A 20,360-nucleotide genomic window follows, 5' to 3' on the forward strand; every position below is an offset into this window, starting at 1 on the left:
GTCGTTGTCGTTGTCGTTGTCGTTGTCGTTGTCGTTGTCGTTGTCGTCTTCTGAATCGGAGACTCGGATAGACGGTTCATCGCCTCGGAGAGCAAATCGTTGAGGCGAATATGCGCCATCGTCATCCCCTTCTTCGTTTTCGTCGTTTTCGTCAATTTCGTCGTTTTGGTCGTTTTGGTCGTTTTCGTCAATTTCGTCGTTTTGGTCGTTTTGGTCGTTTTCGTCGTTTTCGTCGTTTTCGTCGTTTTCGTCGTTTTCGTCGTTTTCGTCGTTTTCGTCGTTTTCGTCGTTTTCGTCGTTGTCGTCGTTGTCGTCGTTGTCGTCGTTGTCGTCGTTTTCGTCGTTTTCGTCGTTGTCGTCGCTGTCGTCGTTTTCGTCGTTTTCGTCGTTTTCGTCGTTGTCGTCGTTGTCGTTTTCGTAGTCGACTCCGTCGTCGTCGGCCTCGGATGCAACACCACCATCATCATCGGTAAGATGAGCCGGTTCATCATCGGCTTGGGCTTCTTCGGCTATGGCTTCGGCTTCGGCTTCTTGGACTCTGGCTTCTTGTTCTGCGGCCCAAGCTTCGTCCATTTTTTCCGCTCTAGCCTTAGCTCTACGGTCTCGGGCGTTCGCAGCCCCAATCTGAAGCCGATGCTCCGAGTTGAACCACATTTGTTGCATCAGTGACCCACTGCTGCCCGATGTCCCTGGCTGTGGTGAGCCATTGTGGCGCGCAACATTGACATCATCATCATCATCATCATCATCGTCATCGACCCGTCGTTGCGCTTCTCGCTCAGCACGCTTACGCTGCTTCGTTGCCTCGCGTTTTTTAACACGCTCCTCCTTCAACGCGGTCTTCACCATCGCACACGCCGTCACGATGATGGTTGCGAGGGCTTTGTGAATTTGGGTGTTGTGTGGCAAGCCCAATTGATCGGCCATGTCGTGGCTGTTGACACCGAACTTTCGGGAGCTGTACCACCCTCGGCCCTTGCAGATGTCGTACACCAATTGCAAGTAATTTTCCTGTCAAAATTAAAAATTCATTTTCTTTTGAATTAAACACACAAAACGGCATATTTTTTAAACTCAAGCGATTTGTTTTTTTATTTCATTTTAAAATCCTATCATTGTTATTGGATAACCCTTTAGAATATCGCTTGACTGCAACATAAAACCTCCATATTCGACATTTCAATTGCCACAAAACAGAAATATTTGATCGCAAATTCTAATGAAAATTCAAAATTGATCAAAAAATGTGTAAGTTTGCTGAAACTGGAATAAGTAAGAAGCATAACAAAATATCACGTTGTTCATAACAGACGGACATCGAAATGCATTTATTCGTTAAAAGTCTCTATTATTTTTCTTCAAAACATTATCTACTAAAAATTTCAAATTTTAGTCTCTGATAAGAAATATAATGAAAGTACTTTATGCTTTCCAATAAATGAGAGAAAAGCTGAATTCACGCCGAAAATTTGATTTTTCTGGAAACTTATTGGTAAATTTATGTCTGTCTATTTGTTTTCACTCCAATCATTCTGAACCAAATCTATGCGTTTTATTATTCTATCAATGCAAGAAAGTAAAGGATGTACAATTGCACATTTTCACGAAACGAAACAAAGATTTATTGCAAATGAATAAACTGTAACTAAAACATACCTTTAATGCAAAAGCATTTATTGCTCTCCCTAACGTAAGTGCCATCTATTCGGTGCGAACATAAAACAAACAAAGTGACTCCAGCTGCCAACCGATATATGAATCGGTGGAAATGAAGGCAGTGTATAAAAAATAAGCCGAAAAAAACGAACCACAGCGTTTCCTCTATATAGAGATGTTGTTGTATTATAACTCTGTATGGATCAATTTGTTTGTTTTCATGTTCAAACTGAACAGATGGCGCTCGCGTTAGGTAGGACAATAAATTCTTTTGCACTAACCGTATGAACTAAAATGTACTGAATATGCATGCGTGAATTCATATTGTAGGTAAAAAAAAATGTGCGTGGCTTGATTCAACAAAGATTTTGGTGAATGGAAATGAAAACTCATGCTAGAGTCGAAATGATTCAATTGTTCTTTATGTTTGGAGACTTTTTATAGTGATCATTGGTTGTGATATTTAGTTTTAAATGAAGTCAAATATGGAAAAAAATGTTGCCAAGAAATTAAGTTCAAGCGAAATAGTCAAATATTTCTGTTTTGTAATCAGAATGGACATGAAAAGAAGCGGTAAGATTTTTGCCCAAAGTGATATTGCAGTTGAAATACAGTTAGCGCCACAAACAATTTTCAGTTGTCAACAATAACTTTGTGGTGAATTCAAAAACAATGTTTGATTTGAAAAAAAAGAGACGATAAGATTTGTTTTGTTGTTTCATACAAGCACAAAAAATCCCATATAAATTATAATCAAACCGAATAATTTGGCCGAGAAATACGTAACTGAAAATAAAAATAATGTGTTGTGCAATTTCACAATATTATTATTATTATCATTTATATACAGAGCATTGAAGTTGCTGGCTATGTAGTGCTGCTGGTGAACAGATCTGTTTAACAGCAGCTATTGGTTGCGTGCATATTCGCTGTGACGCGCGTTCGTTCATCTCCCGATTCTCACACACAGTGTTTGTCTCTTGCATTCACACGGAAAGAAAAAGAGAAGCACATACAACACACGAGATACATCGTAAGCGACGCGCGCGTGCATGCACTTGCACACACATAGCTGCCGTTCGTGTCTCGTGTGTTTTATATGCTTCTCTTTCTGTTTCTGTGTGAATGCAAGAGACAAACACTGCGAATTTCGTCAAGTGTTCCAACGAACGTCAAAGCAGAATTCAAATTCAACGGTTTTCAAATCAAACACTATGCAATCGAATGTTTCCAATGTTTGTGTATTTTGAATCAAGTGCAAAGGAGAAAAAGAACAAACCAATTAATGCTCAATTTGTTTTCTTTGTGTTCTGTGTTTATTTGTCTCATTCTTCATTTTTGCATCTCAGTGTCGTTTTTAAATTAAACGATAAAAGAATGACTACACACACGGAAAAAAGGTTTAAATATTCGCTACGCCCAATTTTTTTTCCTTAAAAAAACCAAAATTTGAGATTTCTCAGACAAAATTTATTTCGGCGCCTCCATTTTACATACATAATGTATCTTCGAAAAATAAATTTTGTCCGAGAAATCTCAAATTTTGGTTTTTTTTTCAAGGAAAAAAAATTGGGCGTAGCGAATATCTAAACATTTCTTCCGTGTGTGTACCAGCTTTGCCCTATTTGAACTTTTCATGATATTTGTACATGAAATTTATAAATCCATCTATTGAAAAAACCCAAAATCAATGAAAGTTCAAAGTTTTTCATAGATTATCTATGGTATTTACGTGTGACACATACAGTGCCATCTATTGAAAAAAGTCACAATCGTGTCAAGTTGAAATAAGGCAAAATAACCCAGAAAATGGTTGTCATTCTTTGTTCATGATTTTCATAAAAATAAATACTTCATTTGTTTACAATACAATCACTTCATTTGTTTTCGTTGTTTTACAATTTTAAAGATTCAAAAATAAAAACGACAGTGCGATGAAAAAATGAAAAATGAGGCAACTAAAAACAGAACACAAAAAAATAAATTTAAAATTCATTAGCTTTGTTCTTTTTCTCCTCTGCACTTGATTAAAGAAAACACAAACATTGGAAACATTCGATTGCATAGTGTTGGATTTGAAAACCGTTGAATTTGAATTCGGCTTTGACATTGGTTGGTACACTTGACGAAATTCGCAGTGTTTGTCTCTTGCATTCACACAGAAACAGAAAGGGACGCGTATAAAACACACGAGACACAAGTGAATGCAAGAGACAAACACTGTGTGTGAGAATCGGGAGATGAACGAACGCGCGTTAAAGCAAATATGCACGCAACCAATAGCTGCTGTTAAACAGATCTGTTCACCAGCAGCACTGCATAGCCAGCAACTTCAATGCTCTGTTTATATATTTCGCCAAATACTGGCTACATGCAATAACAATTTCGTCTGTCTACACATAAAATTTTGATTTTGTTGTCAATACTTTCGTGGTTAATTCAATATTTCATTCGTTTACCATGTTACACACAAAGTTTCTTATTCTGGATTTAAATACTGTTCTTAATATTTTCGCAATATATACACTGCTTACGCCATTTGACACATACATATCCACATTCAGACAGATAGACAGACAGACATTGCAAACACCGCTGACAACTTTGTGGTGAATTCAGTGTCTGTGTTTTATTACTGAGATTCTTTTTTTTTACAGTCAGCTATCGGCTATCGTACACTAATGTAATCGCACACAATGAACCGAGTTTCTTAAAGTCATACAGAAAAGTGTAAATAAACCAAATCAAACTGTTAATGCATTAAGAATATTGCAATAACTTTAATGTCAAGACATTATATCATAGACATACAATCATTCCGTAGCTGTCGTTCGTATGAGTAACAACCAAAGAAAAAAGCATAAGCCTGACAAAGAAAAATGTACAACAAACGCATTTATATTTTTTTTTTTCAATTCGCGCTGATGGTAACAAGAAATTTCAACTACAACATCATTTTAGGCAAATCATCGTTGAATGTAAATAGTGCGATTGTTCAAGGGTTAGTAAGAAAAATCTACATACCTTTGGATCCATCGGTTATCCGTTGCTCTCTGCAGGCTTTAATTTGACTGTGGAATGCTCAAGTTCAAATGGCCAATCGTCAATCACCGCTTCGCTTCGAATCGAATGCTAAGGCGAAGAAGCGTCAATGAATGGCTTCACAACATTTCAAATCGGATTTAAAAACAATTTTCAAAGAACACACTTTTTTATATTGCAATCAATTCATATGAATTACGTTTACTTTATCATATAGAATCTGGTTTCTGCTGTTTTCCTCATTTCAATGTGTGTACTACTGTGAATGAATGACTGAATATAGAAGAAAAAAAGAATGCACGAGCAGAAAAACATCGGTTAGTTAACCAAGGGATTTATGGCTTGGACGTGACCAACTTTAATTGATTGTGAAACTGATAGTTCTGTCGTTGTGTGTGATTTTTTTTGTTCGCATTTAATTTAATTCTATTATTCACATTCGGGTTGGAACGGGCTTCGCTCATCATTAATGCATATTCATTACAATCGATCTTCCACTATGAACGTCAGCGATCAACATCAACAGAGACACTATAGCACATAGCATTAAACGCACTATTGCTTCACTCTTTGTACACACTTTGACATCACTTATGCTTTGGCGCGCGTCGTACGTTTTTCAAACGTTTATGTTTGATTCAAGTATTTCACCGATTTCACCGAATTTTCTTACTCAATATCAATATATTCATTTTTACTTGGAAGTTTTTTTTTATTGAAATGATGTTTTAAAATATATATTGTCGAGAAATATTTTTTTTTCAATTTCCAAAATTAAATGAAATTAAAACACATAGCATGAAACGTATTCATAGTAGAAATGCATATGTATTAGTTTGTACTTATTCATTATAATGTATTTAGATAGGACGCTAGCGCGGCCTGCAATCGATTGATTCAACCTAGAGCCAAAATGCAATCATAGGAGTTCGATGATGCGTTTGATTTTTCGTCGGTATTGCCACTTCGTGTAAGATTGTAAACACTCGATTATATATATTCCAGTATGGATATATTAAAGCGTACATTTTTTTCCGTTTTATTTTAATTACTTCAAACCGTTTGTTGTGAGAACGGCAAATCAAAATCGATTGGCAATTCAGAGACTTATTCAAGGATGTTGCATGTTCGACGATGACGACAACGACGACGCTCATACACATAGCTTGCACCATTGCTAGGCGCACTCGTTGCAATTTGCTCACACGGAATCAGTTTTTCGTTTTCGCGTATTACGAGACGCTACAACGAAAATCTATTTTTACCCACTAACGATAGCATTATATGAGCAATAGTTCGCAGACGTTCGTTTTTTCTCTCTTGTTTTTTTTCGGTATCATCTCTTCATTTGTGCAGCATGTGTTTTCTTTGGTAACGAACCTTGTTCTTGTTTTATGCTGCTGCTACTGTTGTTGTTATCTTTGGAATTGTGCAGTTGATTATTCGTCATCGCCTTTGTTCGAGCAACACATTTTCTTGTTGCATGCTAAGATTTCTGTTTGCATGAAAGTTAATTGCTTCTTTTCGTTTTCATTTTCATTTTGGGGGTTTCTATCTTTTCTGCGTATTTTTTTCTCTCGATCTTTTATGATTTGTGTTTTGTTGCTGTTGTTGTTGTTGTTGTTGTTGGTCGGATTTATGTGCACTACCGCTTCGGTTTATTTGTTTGTTCTCTACTCTGCCATAATCAAAAATTCTCATGTAATTTTTAACGGTTGAATTACGGTACATCTCGCACATATAATTCAATTTATTACCGCCAATTGCACATTTCTCTTTCAATTCAGTTCAGATTGAAGTGTGTCATCGACATTTTGCATCGACGACATGAGCATAAAATAGGAAAAGAAACAAAACATGTCGGCTACGCGACAATAACAACAGTAACAACCAGCAATTGACAAAAACAACAAAAACAGGCGACGGTGGCAGCAGCAGCCGCAGCAGCGGCCCAATAGACATTTACGCCATACAGTTTGTTATAGTAATAACAATAATATGAAATGATAATGGAATTGCAAACTCTATCGGACAAAGCAATCGTGAAAATTGTAATTGCCAGCGATGTTTTTTGTGGTGTCACACACACTCTGTGTGTGTGTGTGTGTGTGTGTGTTTGTGCTCAGTGTTCACTCTCTCGGTGACATAATTCCAATTAAAAACGTTGCCAACCGATACGAAACCGTCAAAATGATTCAATAAGTTATGACCATTTTGTTGTACAAAGTGTACACGTTTCAACATTTATGAATATCAATTGGAATGAAACAATAACAGCTGCGCCGCTGCTGCTGCTGCCACAGCGAAAATCGCCTACAGAAACATTCAGTCAATTTTGTTATAAACTTATTGTATATGATATCTTGTAAGCGAATCAGTTGATTTTTACAACAAAATTCGTCTATGCTTGTGTTCTGTCGAATGTTTTTTCTTGCTGGCCATTCTTTTTTTTCCCCTCTTGATTTTATTGCAGTTTCACATTTTATTACAATTTAAAGACACCAACGGCGAAAAAACAGGAGTAGCACAAATAACACAAGCAGCAGCAGCAGCAGCAACGTAGACAAAAAAGAGAATCATTCACGCTTATTGGACTTGAACGAAAGAACGACGATGTGTTGTTTCTCTCGCTCTATGCTAAGTTTCTGAGCTAAAGAGGTTCTGCAACACCACGTATATACAATTGCAATGCTTGAGCTAGCCCAGTGTAGAAGTACGACTAATTTTAGTAAAAAAAATCCTCTCTTGTTCGTTTCATTTTATTTGTCTCATTCGTCTTGATATGCATGCTCATTTTATTTTCGGGCGGTACATTTTTTTTGTCAATTAAAAGCATTGTGTCTGATTTCATTCGTTGTTTTTTTCTTCTGTGTGTTCATATGTTTCGGCTCAAGTGACGTATGAAATGTGCAGTGCATGCGAGCTTAAGAGATGATGAATACGTTCGACCCACGTTATCTTACATTAATCACATTTAGAAGAAATTAAAATGATTTCTTTTTCTCAGTTTTACAGTTCTCGGAAGCATCGAACACATCATGCAGGCCTATAAGAATGGGTGATATATACATATATGTAAATGTTGCAATCACTTAAGCGGTGATAACATTTAAATGCATAATCTATTTTACAAACGATATATAAATCCTGTGCTGTGTGTGACACAGTTCATTGTTATGCGTTGACCAGAAACAAAACAGAACAAAAAAAACATTCTTTTCTATTTTATGTGCATGAGATATCTTGTGATGGAATGTGGGGGAATTTTTATAGAAAATGCCTCAAAATGAGATTGGCCGCAAAAAAAGCACTTTTCAAAACGTGACATTCCACAAAAAAATCAATGTGTCGATATGCCTCTCAATGGATTCAACACACAAGCAAAAAATGTGGAGTAGGGCATTTGCGTACATATTTGATGAGATGACCAACGGAAATTTGGAAATTTCGAACGATACTGTGCTTAGCGTATCAATCACGAAAAACTGTACATTTTTTTTTACATTCTCAGTTCAACTTCTTTCTCTCTCTATTCCATAATCTCTATGCCATCACACATTCGCAATTGTGCTTAGAATTTCAGCACACCGAAATGAGCGTTTTATTTTTGGAGAAAATCTCGATGAAAGCCAACAAAAATAAATCAAAAAGGTGAGCCGGTGAACAAAAGCAGTCGGAATGAAATTAGCATTCATATCAAATGAAATGACTTGAAATAAAATTTCGTGGTTGATAGCGTTCGCGCTACCTCACATTTTAAACGAAACCACCATTTTTTTTATTGTGTTTAGCCAAGTAAGATCAGTATAATTTCGATCGATTAATATTGATATGTATTAAAATGACAGCATGCCATTACAAGTTGATCGATCTCATCTGTTCATGGTCTTTTAATGAATTTCCACACAATACAGAACAGCACTTTATTTTTTTTCTCGCTCGCTCGTGTCGATTTACCAAATTTAGCATTTTTTTTTGCAACGTTGCAAATTGTCGGTTGGGTGCCAAAAACGCCATCATTTTTCGGTATAAAAAACAGCCATCAGACAAAATTTATGGCTGATTCACATAAATTATAATCATCTGCTAGTTTTCAGGACGTGTGTTTTATGGCCTTTTTCTTCATACGTTCATTTGGTTGGTTGTTTTTTTTTTACTCGGTTCACTCTCATTGTGGTGGCATCGTGCATTCGATGTGATACGAAGTTCGGTCGACCACACCTTAGCTATTCTGATAAAAATGTGTGATGTGATCCAAAAAAAAAGTCAGGGGGAAAAAAGCATTTCAACTATTTACGCCATAATGATTTTAAGCGCGTTGCGAATTCAAATGCACGGTTTAATTCGAATGATTCGTCGAAAAAAAATGAACAACAACACATAGAACCGAACCAATTGCGATTGAGTGGTGTCGTTTTTATCCATATATATACATTATAAAACGTTACAATCATCAGCAGCACACCGAAAATCCGAAAATAATTCATGCGCGAAGAAATCTCATTTTTGGACGATCAGCCATCGAGCGAACTCTCTCGCAGTTCAGGTTAATCAACTGTCCTTCTTCCATGTACTTAAAGTTCAGTATTTTAAGAGTGTGTGTGATAGAAAGAGAGGCAGAGATCGAGAGCGAAAAAAAAGTATGGCAAAGACTCGTTTTAATTTAATTGCTAATTTAACCGCTTTATTTTTATTCGGCGTGCAAAGCCCCATACACGCATCAAGTAACGGAAATGTTGTATAAATATTTCATTTTATGTGCGGATCAACGTTATGTAAATGATAATCACATCACGAAAATTATGTTTTCGATTCATACAGGTGTCATACACACAATCGGTCGAATCAGTCGGTTTTTTTCTCTCGTCTTTCTTCTGTTTTATGGTTTTTTGTTTGTTGACATAGTAGCCAGTGTGTGTGTGTGTGTGTTTGTGGAACACTTTTTGATGGCTTATTTTCCTGCGGGCGATTGCGTTGCTTTAAATTTGGATGAATTATTGAATTTCAATGGCCAATTCATTCAATTCTGTGAATTAGATTTTCTTCTTTATTTTGCATACAAATACATGATAAAGGTATTATCATTCAGTTTCTGATTATCCGATGATATAAATCTCTTTTTCAAATGCAATATACAAATAAAAATCACGAATGAATGGAAGTAATCGCTCTTTAAGGCTATTTCAACATCGATCGCGATTCATTCAAAATAAATGTGTTGCACGGTGAAACTCTCCATAAAGTTCATCAAGTTTTTCGGTTAACTTACACTTTTCTTTTATTTTTCTTTCCTATCTAATACACATAAACATTGTTGCGGTCAGCTTCTTTTTATTGTTTTGTATGTGGATTTGCTGATTGACATACATATTTCATCATGAGAGAGAGAGAGAGAGAGATAAATAAAATTGACGACAATTCGTCTTATATCTTAGGTATATGTGTGCGTATTGAAACCGTTTGTTTGCCATAGAAACGGTAAATCTTTCCGCTGTTTTGTGTATCAACTTCCACTTTTCTATTGTAATCAGTTCGGAGAGATGATTTTTTTCTACTCTTTTGAATTTCGATTGTGTACGTTAGTTTTTTGTTTCTTCTTTTCACCGGCACCGCGATTTTTGATTGTTTTCGGAATGCTGGGAAAATTCATGTCGGCCCCGATGAACTCGTAAATCATTGTACGCATGCTTTATTTATTTACAAAGCACACAAAAAAGGGGCATCTCTCAATCGAAATGCCATAATTTGCTGGAAAACGAGTTCAATAAGTCGAATCCGGCCTGAAATGATTAGATAAACTATTGAAAATTGATGCGATGCTCACCATTTCCGATTGCTTTCAGCGGCAATCCAGGTATTATTTTGCTTTTGGATACGAAATTAAATCGTTTGTTACTTTTTCGTATGTGGTTCACCTCATTGAAAGTCATCGAAATTTCAAAACAGTTTTGATTTGCCTTCGATTGAAGCAAAACCGATGACGAGACACAAGATGCATATCATTTCATTTCAAATGGAATTCATTCCGCCTAAGCATTTCGACTAGTTCTCGATCTGAGCGAATCCAAAACGGAAAGAAGAAGAAGAAGGAAAAAAAACATGCAAACGCATGGAACGAATATATCATTTGTGGTGAGAGAGATAGAGAGACTTAGTGATGAGAATAAATGCAGCAAACCGTAAAGCTGTTGCATGGAACGTCGAATGTTCGCATTCAATACACTTCTTTCTTCATTGTTTATTGACACATTTAATTTCACATGCGTTCGTTTTTCCTTCTCTTCTCCTTTGGTGTATTTGAATTTAAATTGTAGCATTTCTAATCTCTCGCTGTGTTTACTGTGTATGCCGCCAGTTTTCTTCTTCATTATCTGCCACAAAGTTGTAGTAGCACATAAAATAATTACATAGTATGAGTCATTTTCAGTGCCGTGCTGAAACATGATGAACACGAATAATTGCAGCAGCAGCAAAAAACAAGAACAACAAAAAATATTTTATGAATGATGAAAAGTGCCACCATATGAAAATAAGTAGCGACAGCCACAGAAATGTAGAATTTGATATAAACGACAGAAATACATTCAAATGATAGATCCTTTTCGATATTTGATGACAGAATGGAGACACACACACACAGAGGGAGAGAGAGGAAGAGAGTAGTTGTATATAATTTGCATTTGCTCGAAATCGCAAACACATTTCCACCCGATATTCATAAAACATGAGAAATGCATGCAATCATCATCACATAGCCATATAACATACGCGACAAGCGCTTCAATTTGTGTATCGTAAGTGTAACATAGCACATTTTGAGCTAGAGAAACACATGCACACACATCCCTTTTAGAAAACCAGATTGGAGGAGAGAAAAAAAAATATATATGTGTGTATAGGATATAGAAAACCAAAAATCGATATTTTTATAATGGAATTCGTTGACCTTTCTCTTACGTAAGCTTCAAGACAAACACAACAATCGCGTTCTTCGATTCAATTTCTGTTTTTTTTTCTTTTCGATTATGATGGATTGTGTTGAAAGCAAGGAAACAGGAAAGCAAGTAAAAATATAAATACACAGAAAATGTATATATTCAAACTGGAGAAATAAAGCGAAATGAAAAAAAAAACAGTATAAAAATATATATCTATATATGACTAAATGCTGTCAAATGATACGGACTGTATCGTAATATGCTAAAGAATTTCGCTACATTTCGCCGATAGACCAGCAGCACACGCCATTAGAAACAGCGAGCAATGAATAACAAACAACAGCGGAACGACCACCACGAACCGAGCGCACAATGATAACAGAGCAGAAAAAATGTTCGATTAACAAATAAGTGCAAGAAAAGAGAAACAGAAGAAAAAAACTAATCAAATAAAACAAAACCAAACAACCAACGGTCGAACAAAATATACATATGCATATATATATATAACGAGTGCGCCAAAACAAAATGCAACTCAGAATGTGAAGTGTGTTCACGAAAAAAAGTGATTATGAAAATGCAAAAAAGAAATTGAATTGAAATGAAAACAGTCGATATATGTGTATCGTTGAGCCAAAGTGCATTCATTTTTTTTTCTCTGCAGATATCTTTCTTTCTTTCACTTGAACACTTTAAGTGGATAATATCTATTACGTGTGGTGCTTCTACCATCCTGATATGTTCTTTTTTTCATTCGTTCGGCTTATTTTCTCTTCATCTTCTTCTCGTTTTGTATGTTGAGGTGGTTTGTTTGTTTGTTTTTTTCTTCTTCTTTTCTTTTCAATGTGCATTTTTTTTCTCTGGGCAATAAGCATTGAACTAGAGAAATCAAACGCTTGTTTATGAATAATATTAACATTATCCAAAGCACTTTGCGTCCGCGTTCTTCTCTCCATCTCTTTGGCATACGAAAAATCAAAATGGCAATTGCAAATGAGATTTCCTCCGTTTTGTTGGGTTTTCGTTCAAAATATTGATAGATATTTTGTGTAATTTATTTTTTTTGCGTACTTCATATTTTGATGTAGTGTGTTTTTTCAATTACCTTTTTCTCAGGTTTGTAGCAAGCCCGTGAATCAATGGTAAAATTTGCGTTTAGACTATTGTGATCTGCAGCGATAACGGTAACTTCTTGTATTTTCTTTTCACCGCCACGTACACCAAACTGAAATGGTCGATGCTGATGTTGATGGTGATGCTGACGTGGCTGCTGTTGTTGTTGTTCCTTGCTATTCTCAACTGCAATCAACGGCTAAACACTTCGTGCATTATCACAATTCGATTTGTTTGATTTTGTGGATTCTTTGGTCAATTCACAATTTATCAATAATATTTTTATCTTCGACCATGACCGAGTGATTACGAATTGAATTTTGCAACTGTCCCTTCAATTTTAAACTATTTCACTCACTCGAACTTATTTCGTTTCAATTATGAACGGTTTTCCGTGGCAATTTATTTTTCCGTTCTTGTTAGCGATGTTTTTTCGGTTGTTATGAGTCACAGACGATGATTAAAAGGGAAAAGCCGCGAAATTAGTTGTTGTTTTTGTTAGGCAAACAATAAACTTTTCATTAATTCGTTAGTTATGTTACAATTTGGTCGCTTGTTACTCGAATGACACTCTCTGATAATTCTCTAGAGCCAAATACAGCGAAAAAAAAAATCACACGAAGAAAAATGAGAATTGCTACGGTAAACAGTTTCGGAACAACACTATTCAATGGTTTGTCACCGAGAATCGAAACATTACATCCGCACTCGCATGATTCACACCAAATTTTTGTTCACATAATCCAATCGACGTATCATACAGTCGTTCAATGCTGCGTTTTTGCACAATTACATCAACACAAAGAGAAAAGGAGGGAGATTTAACACGCGCGATAGCAATTACAACTCACACTATCACGGTTTTGAAAATTGCAAAGGTGTTTTTTTGCGAAAGAAGAAAACCGAACGACAAAAGAACAAAAACAAAGCGAACTGTATTCAATCCAAACTCACACAATGCTCAAGATGTCTCAATTGCTTCGTATAGTTTTTGTGTGTGTTGCTATTAGAGATTACTTGTTTGTTGTTTTGTTTTGAACTTGGTAACTTCTGATTTGACACACACACAAAAAAACAAATATAACAGACTCGATATATCGCTAACACGAAACTAACGCTTAGCTCGTCTGTGCCGATTGCTTGTGTGCACAGATGTGTTTACTGCACACACACACTCATCGGAGAACACAACGCTGTGACCACTGATGCTGCTAATGCCAACACCGGCTGCTGTTTACCGCGACCATAAGAATAAAAACGACAATAGGAATTCGTGGTAAAATAGATAAATGGAACGCTTAAGTCGCTAGAATGTCAATGTAATGCGTTGTTTTGTTTCCAATTGTCTACGTGACATATTTGCCGACATGTAAGCTCGTTGCTACTGCCCATTGAAAACCCATTCACATCATTAAAAAAAGCATAAATAAATAAGAAAGCAGAACCTGATGCTACTGCTTCCGTTGAGAAGTGCAAGCACTTTTCAGAAGCAAGCACAGAACCAGCAAATTAAAACAAAAAGTGATCGCATGTACTTTCAACGCGATATTCACCAATCAATTAGAGTATTGGTGAAAGAGTACTCAAAAGTCATCGATAAGCATTTACAGAAAGAAAACAAGTGGAATATTTTTTTTCCTTCCGTTACACGTACAAGCGACATCACAACGATTTATTGAACGCATGTACAAAAAACATTTACAGTAAAGTCCAAACACGGGCTATTTTGAATTATTATCTAAATTATACACTGTTTTTTTTCGCTTCCTCTATCAAATCCAGAGCTGGAAAAAACACTCTGTGTGTGCGCGTACGTAACTAAGAACGCACTCACAGTTGGCATCTGCCAACGAACGATTCCGCCAAAATTTGACAGTAGAACCGAAATCTATGTAAATGTGCACGCACACCAAAAATACAAGCGTTATGTGCACCGCACATCTACTGTGAGTGCGTTCTTAGTTACGTGCGCACACACACAGAGTGTTTTTTTCAGCTCTGATCAAATCGATTGTACTTATTTCTTTAATTGAAACTCTTTGTCATTGTTTCCAATACTATTTTATAATCTAAATCCAAATGGGATTTATTATCCGAATTTTCAATTTGAGCAAATCTATCGAACGGTTTTTAACCGATTATTTTAATAGAAACTAAAGTGATTAGCGTTAATAGCAAAAGTGCAAATATTAATGCCATCATATCATTATCACAAAAATCGATTCACTACCCCAATGAGCACCGGTTTGATCCGAACTTGTGTCGCTCAACAACGATTTCGTACTGCTTACTGATGTCGTGTGAGTTCTGGAATTGATTGGAAAAAATTGATTAACGATTATTTTCTGAGTTTTTTTTTTCGTTTTTTTTCTTCTTGCATTTTTTTCTATTTTACTGTTTTTTTTTACTAATTCACATGTTTATGAATGACTCTGAACCAATTTTTTTTTCTTGAAGCAAAGTGACTAAAGTCAAACACAAAAACATGAATAAAATGGTATGCGTCCAATTAAATTTTTTTATTCATTTGATTCAATGTTTAATTTTTCGCTACTTGAAATATAAAACAAATTCAATTAGAAAAAATAAAAAAAAAATCCAAATATCCATGCTCACCTGAAACCATCTGATGTAGATCACCGCTGCTCTTTCTAGGCAATTTGTCAATTGTATACGGAAGTAGAATGATTGGTGGTTTCTTTTCATCGGTAGTGTCCAATCCGTATGGACCAAGTGGATCAATGCACACCGAATATGGATCGGGACTGGGCAATTGATGATGTTCGGTGTTAGTGTTTGCAAATTGATTTTGCGTGACTGTGTGTGCAGTTATGTAGAACATGGCATTCCCGATATATTTCATCCGCAAACTTTAGACGAATTTTTAGTCGAACCAAATGGAAGATCACCTTTATGCGTTGCATTTATTGTCGTCAAATGGTTTGAATGATGGATTTGTACACCGGTCTGTCGATAAAAATGTTTTTTTTTTCAATCCAATCAAAATCAACTCGAAAAGAACGAACCGCTCACAATTTATCGTCGTCGTAATCTGATCGTACAATAATGGGAATTCGTTTCGCTAACCTATTTGAGATGTTTGATTCACTTATCGGCGGCTCGTTGTTCGTTGTCAATAAATATTACGGTTGTTATCGATTTAATTGAGGAAATGTTATCTCTTCGATGACTTTAGCCGTTTTTCAGTGCAATAAACACGACAAAAAATGGGTTTTTAAAAATTAAATTCAAAATCGTTAAATTTACAATGATATTATCACGATGAACTATAAATTTTCCAATGCTAAATGTATCGACCATACGGAATGCAATTAAATTTAAAAATAACGTTGAACTAATCGAATAAAAATTATACGATTTTTTTTCGAATAGTCGTAATAGTCCGTTGCTAATGCGATTCATCCAAATATATGAACAAATCCAGAAAAAGAAGATACAAATCCACACCTTAGGAACAGGTGACTTAATGGAAAAATTCTCACATACAATGAATTCTGGCTAAATACGACGAGTGAATAGAGTAAATTCGTGGTGATAATTACGTGAGTTTTCATAATTGACATTAAATCATTTGAAAGTGACGTTGCAAACTTTTCTTTAGCGCCATTTCTTGCCAATCGCTTCAAATACGGCTTTGAAAAATACAGTTGATGATTTGTTTTGATTACACTTTTTTTAAATTTATTGAACGAATAGAAAATGTTACGGAAAAGTTACAAGACAGATTAAAAGCCACTTTGATACAATAAAAAACAAAAATCAACGATAGAAAATATCACAAATGTTTAGCACCTAGAAACAGTTTATATGCATTGAATGATTCTCGTGTTTTTTGTACGTATTTCATGAAATGACGTGGACAAAGCTTTGGATCTAAATCGAATACGCTTGCATTTACAATGAACTGTTGATCATTTAGTTTAACTAATGGATACTTAAAAGTACAAGTAATGATTTTTTAGAATAACACGATTTAAGTGTGTCCTAATGTTATCCGAATTACCCCAAATTATGATGATTATGATTGGTTTGTTGGCCGCAACTCTGAAATGTCAGCATGATGGAGGAGTCGAGCGCAGTCGCTCCAATCTCATATATTTCTTCGTCACTCAAATTGCACGTACTTTTCAAATATTCATAGTCAATTACATCAACGGGATTTTGATGGGTTATTTGGCATCCCAGTTTCTCATACAATGCGATGACATGTAAGTGTGGCCATTGTTTGCTTCTGATTAAATTTTCCCATCCTTTTGAGTGCTCGGCATATTTTTGGGCAACATATGGAATGGTTTTCTATTTGAATGGAATCAATCGTTTTAGTTTACTTCCGTTTTTTATATGATTTTTTTCGTCGGAATGAAGGAGAGAGAAAAATGTTTACCTTTGCAAGTAGTTGTAAGTCAAGAACACGTTTCAATATCGATTGCTTTGGTAAATGGCTGGAATTTGATGTAATACATGCAAAGAGTTGATTTTCCGCTGTTTCCGAATCCAAAATAATATCGTTTGCCTGTGTCATCATATTGCAACTTATTCACCAACAGCGATATAAAATCGTTCACGTTATTTCTTTGGATGGAGAGATAGAGAGAGGGAGAGGGAGAGAAAAGCAAAATTATTTTATCATCGTCTCAGTGGATCTGCATTTTGAATTAAAAAAAATTCCACAATATTACGAATTTGCACCAAAGTACGGGGATAATATGGATTGTAAAGCATGCTCCTGATAGTCATCATCATCATCATCGCCATACACGAGCTGCCCATTCCGAAAAATTCGAAAATTACTTTGAGGAGCAGTGATTAAATTACGTATGGATTTTTTCATGAGTACAGCGTCACTGTGAACAACGACCGAAAAAAATGGAAAAAGAGAGATGTAATAGCAACAGAAAACATATAACCAAAAAGATGGATAAATGTTTCCGTTTCGAATCGGTTGCCGACTTATCGATATTTACCCAGAGAATATATCTAACGGACAGTATTTGCTGAGCTGATGTACTTGTCGTCCCCTAACTTGTATGTGTTATTGTTGTTTTTTTCGTCCAAAAATAAACAATTATCATGGGACATGGACCAGAAAATGACATTCCAATTAGGTAAATTGTGTGTGGCGGCGCAGGCGGCAAACACCAAACCCACCTTGAGATGTTGCATTGCACAAAATCGGCATTTGTTCCGCACACCATGGCCAATTTCGAACACTCGGGCAGCGCACATATATCCCATCTTTGTTTTGGCTTCATCCTAGGGGATAGACACAAGATCTGAGATACGTTCGTTTTTCAAAATACTTAATTGATTTTGTGTAGAGGTGTTCAGATTCGTGAAGATTCATTGAGATTTGAAGGGATTTGAAAAGATTTGTAAAAATCTTACTGATTTGTTTGACCTTCTTGACAAGTCAGCCATTTTGATTTGAGAAGATTTATAAGGATTCATAGAGATTCAAAAGTATTTGGATTTGCTCGAGATTTGAGATTCCTATAGATTTGAAAAGATCTAAAAAGATTCAAGTTTTAAATGTTGTGTCTACCCCCTAGGCTTCATCTCAACGGCCAACACATCACCGCTGCTGATGTTAATGCCGCTATTGCTAGAGATGTTTCGTGGCATGGCCACACTTTCCAAATTTAAATTTAGGCTACAGGCGTCGTGATAAAGTAAACCTTAATCAAAATCAAAGTCATCTCTTTTCGTCGGTGTCGTCGTCATCATCATCGACTGAATGCGATGCAATGGCCTGTGGTTGTGTAACCATATATCGAATGCATCAACATTGCAAAATTCGATCCGCACTAAAATCGGTCGGCTTGATATATTTGGTCCAAACAGCGTCGAAACACGATCGATGTATTTATACACAGAGAAAATGCGTTCGTTTTGCCAACCACATTCTTTTGCTGTTTCTGCACGGCTGATGTTTTGTTTACTGAAAATATTTGCGAAAAAAAATATGTACACACAACGCAGTGAATACAAGAGAAAAATTGTGTACAGTCAGAAGAAGAAGAATAAAAAAATAAATGAAATAAACGAAATACTACATGTATCAGATGACACGAATAAAGAGACATGGCAAAAGGAACGGAACAACAACAAAAACCGATTCATTGAATTTAATTTCGCAAGCAAAAAACGTCGAAGTGGTTACAATTACATGGTAATATGATGGTACTTAGCCTTCGGATACATTTTTATGATAATTCTTTTGTGCAAAGCAACAACAAAAATCGGCTCTCTATATATATTTTTTCGGCTTTTGTTTTTTTCGTTCGAAACCATGCTATTTGATTATTCTTTCTTTTGGGACGTTTTTTTCTTTCTTTCCTTCGAAAATTCCTTCAATAAATTCAGGTTTTATCGAATAACTTCGACAGAATGACAGTTCGCATTATTCATATCTCTTGAAAAACGCCTTTTCTTCATTCATTAATGAATTTAAATAAAACTGGAAAGTTAAAAATAGAGCATAGCAATGTTTTTTTTCTTTTCGTTTCGTTTCTTTCGCGTGATGACTATTTACGCGTTATTCGTTGTTTCTACTCAATTACCGAAATTCGCCGTGTTTAGAATGAACAGAGTGTGCTGGACTGGGTTTTAGTTGTTGCTATTCCTTTTGCCTTTTCTTCCATTATTTTTTGTCTTTCTCATCGGTTCAATGTTAAATGTAGGTTATTCGGAAACGTAAATTGAAGACAGAAAGACGCAGCAACAACGAACATATGAAATTAGAAAGACAAATGACAAACGTGCATAATCTTCAGCTACATGTTGCTTTTCAGTGCCTGTTACCGCGTCATGATGCTGCATTACACCCATCGCTTCGCGCAAATTCGAAAGATTTTCCTCAAAGCTGGCCGTTTTCTTCTTTGCTAACACACTCAATTGCTTACACACCTTGGAAATGGGAAAAAGCGGTCAGAAATTGAAAATATAGTCAATTATTGAACGGAATTTAGTAGAGTTGGATGGAAGTTGATTTTACGTGATCAAAATAATCTGTCTTTAGTTTGTGATTTAAGTTCGTTTTTGATTTGATCAAAAAACAATCATTTTAGTTAAAGTTTATCCAAAAAGCATGAATTTTATCCGGAACAAGCAATTCCATACCTGCAAGTAATGATTTCCGATTCGTTCAAATCGCTTAAGCGTTGTTCTCGATGTGAAATAGCCGGTCCAAAATGAGTGTGGATCAGATGCATATGGGAAGAAATCATCACTTTTTGTTGGAAATTTGATGCCCGAATCGTACAAAGATTTCAAGTAACACGATGGTGTTGAATAGAATGCGTTCACCTTCAATCCGCTGAGTTGTCGTTGATTGATGTTTCTTCTCCAATAAAACATAGAGTTGATTTAATCAAGTTTATGACCAATAAAAATTTGTGGTTAAATGCATCAATCACCAAGCAATCGAGTGTTATTGGTAAGGGAATTTAGAGTGTTATGGCAATTCAAGATAAGGAAGTTAAACATGTCAAGGTTATTGAACCATGCCGGTCATGTTGATAATTAAAATCATCACCTATGGTGATTAGAACATTATTTGTTCTATAAGCACCCAAAGCATTATTGAAATAT

At 35.7% G+C, this 20,360-nt stretch overlaps 1 protein-coding gene across 1 annotated transcript in view; it reads right to left on the reverse strand.

The window, feature by feature from the left end:
* Positions 1–18,578, reverse strand: part of LOC129567570 (protein PFC0760c-like) — a 28,368-nt gene extending 9,790 nt beyond the window's left edge. Inside the window, exons 1-9 of the mRNA XM_055444623.1 lie at positions 18,156–18,578; positions 17,735–18,023; positions 17,450–17,614; positions 17,155–17,342; positions 16,774–17,066; positions 15,366–15,716; positions 12,742–15,056; positions 4,681–4,788; positions 3–1,011 (exon numbers count right to left, since the gene is read on the reverse strand). Coding sequence (XP_055300598.1) covers positions 3–1,011; positions 4,681–4,692 — 1,021 coding nt within the window. The 5' untranslated portion in view covers positions 4,693–4,788; positions 12,742–15,056; positions 15,366–15,716; ... (3 more) ...; positions 17,735–18,023; positions 18,156–18,578. The remainder of the gene's footprint in view (positions 1–2; positions 1,012–4,680; positions 4,789–12,741; positions 15,057–15,365; positions 15,717–16,773; positions 17,067–17,154; positions 17,343–17,449; positions 17,615–17,734; positions 18,024–18,155) is intronic.
* Positions 18,579–20,360: the final 1,782 nt, after the last annotated feature.

The sequence above is a fragment of the Sitodiplosis mosellana genome, unplaced genomic scaffold (genome assembly GCF_009176505.1).
Source record: "Sitodiplosis mosellana isolate CC-2019 unplaced genomic scaffold, AAFC_SMos_1.0 Smas_scaffold_11, whole genome shotgun sequence".
Taxonomy (NCBI): Eukaryota; Metazoa; Arthropoda; class Insecta; order Diptera; family Cecidomyiidae; genus Sitodiplosis; species Sitodiplosis mosellana.